Below are 2,477 nucleotides of genomic sequence, written 5' to 3'. Positions count from 1 at the left end.
TGGCGGGAGGGGCCGGTGTCGGCCAGGCCAGCGGGTCTGTGGCAAAGCGAAGTGGCAGATACCGAGCCGTTCTCCGGGCTGCTCGTGGTTATCCCGGCAGCGGGTACGGCCCCGCCTGGGCCGGACCGCTGCAGCCTGGGAAGCCAAAGCCCGATAAGGCTGAGCTGCAGACGAGGCTCTTAGACGGGCCCGGTGGCTCAGTCTGTGATTTGAGGGTATGGACTCGGGTGTGAAAATACAGATTTAAGGCCTTTATCCCCAGCTCCCTGCTCCTTGCCCCTGCAGCAGCAGTGCTGTGGCGGGCAGGGGTACCTGCCTCGTTTGCGGCATTGCACAAGCATGACCTTCATTCCTAAAGCTGAGAGCCAGGTTCGAGGGGATCCCCCCCAGCACATGCTGCCGTGCCACCCGTGGGGGCTGCAGTGACTGAGCCATCAGTGCTTCCCCAGAGCCTGGGAAGGGCGCAGAGGGCAGCGCTGGTGAACTTCCTGCCCCAGCCCTGGGCCACCGTACAGCACATGGCTGCCCTGAGTAAAGTTGGTACCGACAGTAAGTTTGCATCAGGAGAGGGAAGGTGAGATAGGCTGTAACCGTTTGTTCTCTTACCTCAGTACATAGCTGTGCACATCATACCTGATCAGATGATGTCCTTCGGGGGCTCCACCGATCCCTGCGCGCTCTGCAGCCTTTACAGCATCGGCAAGATTGGAGGGCAGCAGAACAAGACCTACACCAAGCTCCTGTGTGATCTGATCTCTAAGCACTTGCATGTATCTGCAGACAGGTGAGGCTGAGACATCATTTTAACCGTGTATGTCTGGCTTTGTGAAACGGCTTTGGAAAGTTTACTTAAAAATACAAAAAGCCAGGAATAAGTCCCTGTGAGAAAATATCAAGTGATAATTTGCATTGTTTTCACATCTCATTAAGTGTTTGAGGTCTACATCTTAGCCTTGAGAGTCTTCTGTTAAATGGCTTCCTGTTCTCAGAGTAGGGAGAAATCCCAGAGGACTAACAAGTTGTACAGTGTGGTTTTTGCTGCTGAGTGTGATGTCCTCTGGTGATGGGATGCTGAAAGCACAAGGGAGGAGCAATAACAGTCTGGAGCTGAAAGACAAAGTAGAAACCATCAGGTTATGAACAGCTGCCTTGCAGGCTGCGGAGCCTCAGGAGTGTCTGCATGCAGCAGCAAAGGACGGGAAGAACCTGCTGCCACTGGTGTGCTGGGGTTGGAAGGAGAAAGTGCAGAGCTGGCCCAGAGGGCCTGCTTGGCTGTCATAAGGCTGCCTGTCTGTTTGTTTGACACGTGTGAAGGACTGCAGTGCTCAGAAACAAAAGGTTTTGATCTCCAGAAGTTCTTGACACACTGCTAACCAAAAGCTTTCTGGTGTCTTGGACAGTCCCCAACTGCAGAAGTTTGTATTTAAAATAAAAAAGTAAAATTCTGAAAAACTGTTTGGAGGTTCTACAAGAGAAGTTAGCTAGATTTCAGTAAAAACGAAACTTGAAATTTATTCTGAGGAATAAAAAGCACTGTCCCCTGTCTTGTCACACTCATTACTTAAATTTGAGTTAATAATACTGTTTGTGTCTTCATGTGCCTCTTCTGCAGGGTGTACATCAACTACTTTGACATGAATGCTGCCAATGTGGGCTGGAATGGCTCCACCTTTGCGTAGAGCTCTCCTGTCTGTCTGAAGAGGCTGCTCCTGGACCTGCCCTCATCCTGCCCCTTAGCAGAGACCACTGCACAAATGGCCCTGTGTTGCATTTTGTGCACTCTCACAGATTGACGGCTCCTTGCTAGTGTGTTTAAATATTGCTGCTTCAACATTCCTCTGTTTTCTCTGTGTAGAAAACAAATAAAGGTTTAGAAATAAACTGTCTGGTGTGGGCTTTGGTAGGTTGGGGATGGAGTTGGGCAATCGGCAACATATCTGTTTCACTCCTAAAGCAGACAGAAGGAACACTGTGGGTTTGCTTCTATTTTTCAGACACAGTATTTCACGGTGTGGTTAGTCTGAGTGGCAGGTGCTGACAGCGTTCCAGGGCTATTTTTACTTTGCTGGGCTCCAGAGGCTGTAGGTGACTTCAGGGCTTCTTGTTGCTCTGAGTTTGGTTTGGGATTTTTTTTGTCTGCTGTTGCCATAGTGGGAAGCAGTCCTTGGGCCAGCCCTGTGCCTGCTCCTTCAGGCTTTCCTCTAACGCTGTGCCAGCCATGTGTGGCCAAGCACAGAAGGGGGGTTTTGCTCCCCAAGTCGAAATGCTGCTCCCCATGGTGCACGCCGGCTCCCTTGGGGCTGGCGGGGTGGCCCCCAGTGCCATGGGAGCTGCGGTGGGCCTCTGTCCCGCCTGCCGGCCTGTGCCCAGGGGCATGCTGCGCTCTCCTGGGCCGCGGTGTCGGTCGGGCCGGGGGCCCCGCGGCTGGGGCACCTCTCGCCCCGTCTCCGCCTTTTCCCGCCCTCCCTCCCTCCCCG

General features: G+C 53.0%; 1 protein-coding gene across 1 annotated transcript in view; it reads left to right on the top strand.

Moving 5' to 3' along the window:
- MIF (macrophage migration inhibitory factor) overlaps positions 1-1,881 on the top strand; it is a 10,144-nt gene extending 8,263 nt beyond the window's left edge. The window contains exons 2-3 of the mRNA XM_026860078.1: positions 612-784; positions 1,613-1,881. Coding sequence (XP_026715879.1) covers positions 612-784; positions 1,613-1,679 — 240 coding nt within the window. The 3' untranslated portion in view covers positions 1,680-1,881. The remainder of the gene's footprint in view (positions 1-611; positions 785-1,612) is intronic.
- Positions 1,882-2,477: the final 596 nt, after the last annotated feature.

Source organism: Athene cunicularia (genome assembly GCF_003259725.1).
Source record: "Athene cunicularia isolate RWA chromosome 15 unlocalized genomic scaffold, athCun1 chr15_part1, whole genome shotgun sequence".
Lineage (NCBI taxonomy): Eukaryota > Metazoa > Chordata > Aves > Strigiformes > Strigidae > Athene > Athene cunicularia.
Note: the sequence above shows the minus strand (reverse complement) of the source record. Positions and strands in the feature narration are given on the sequence as shown.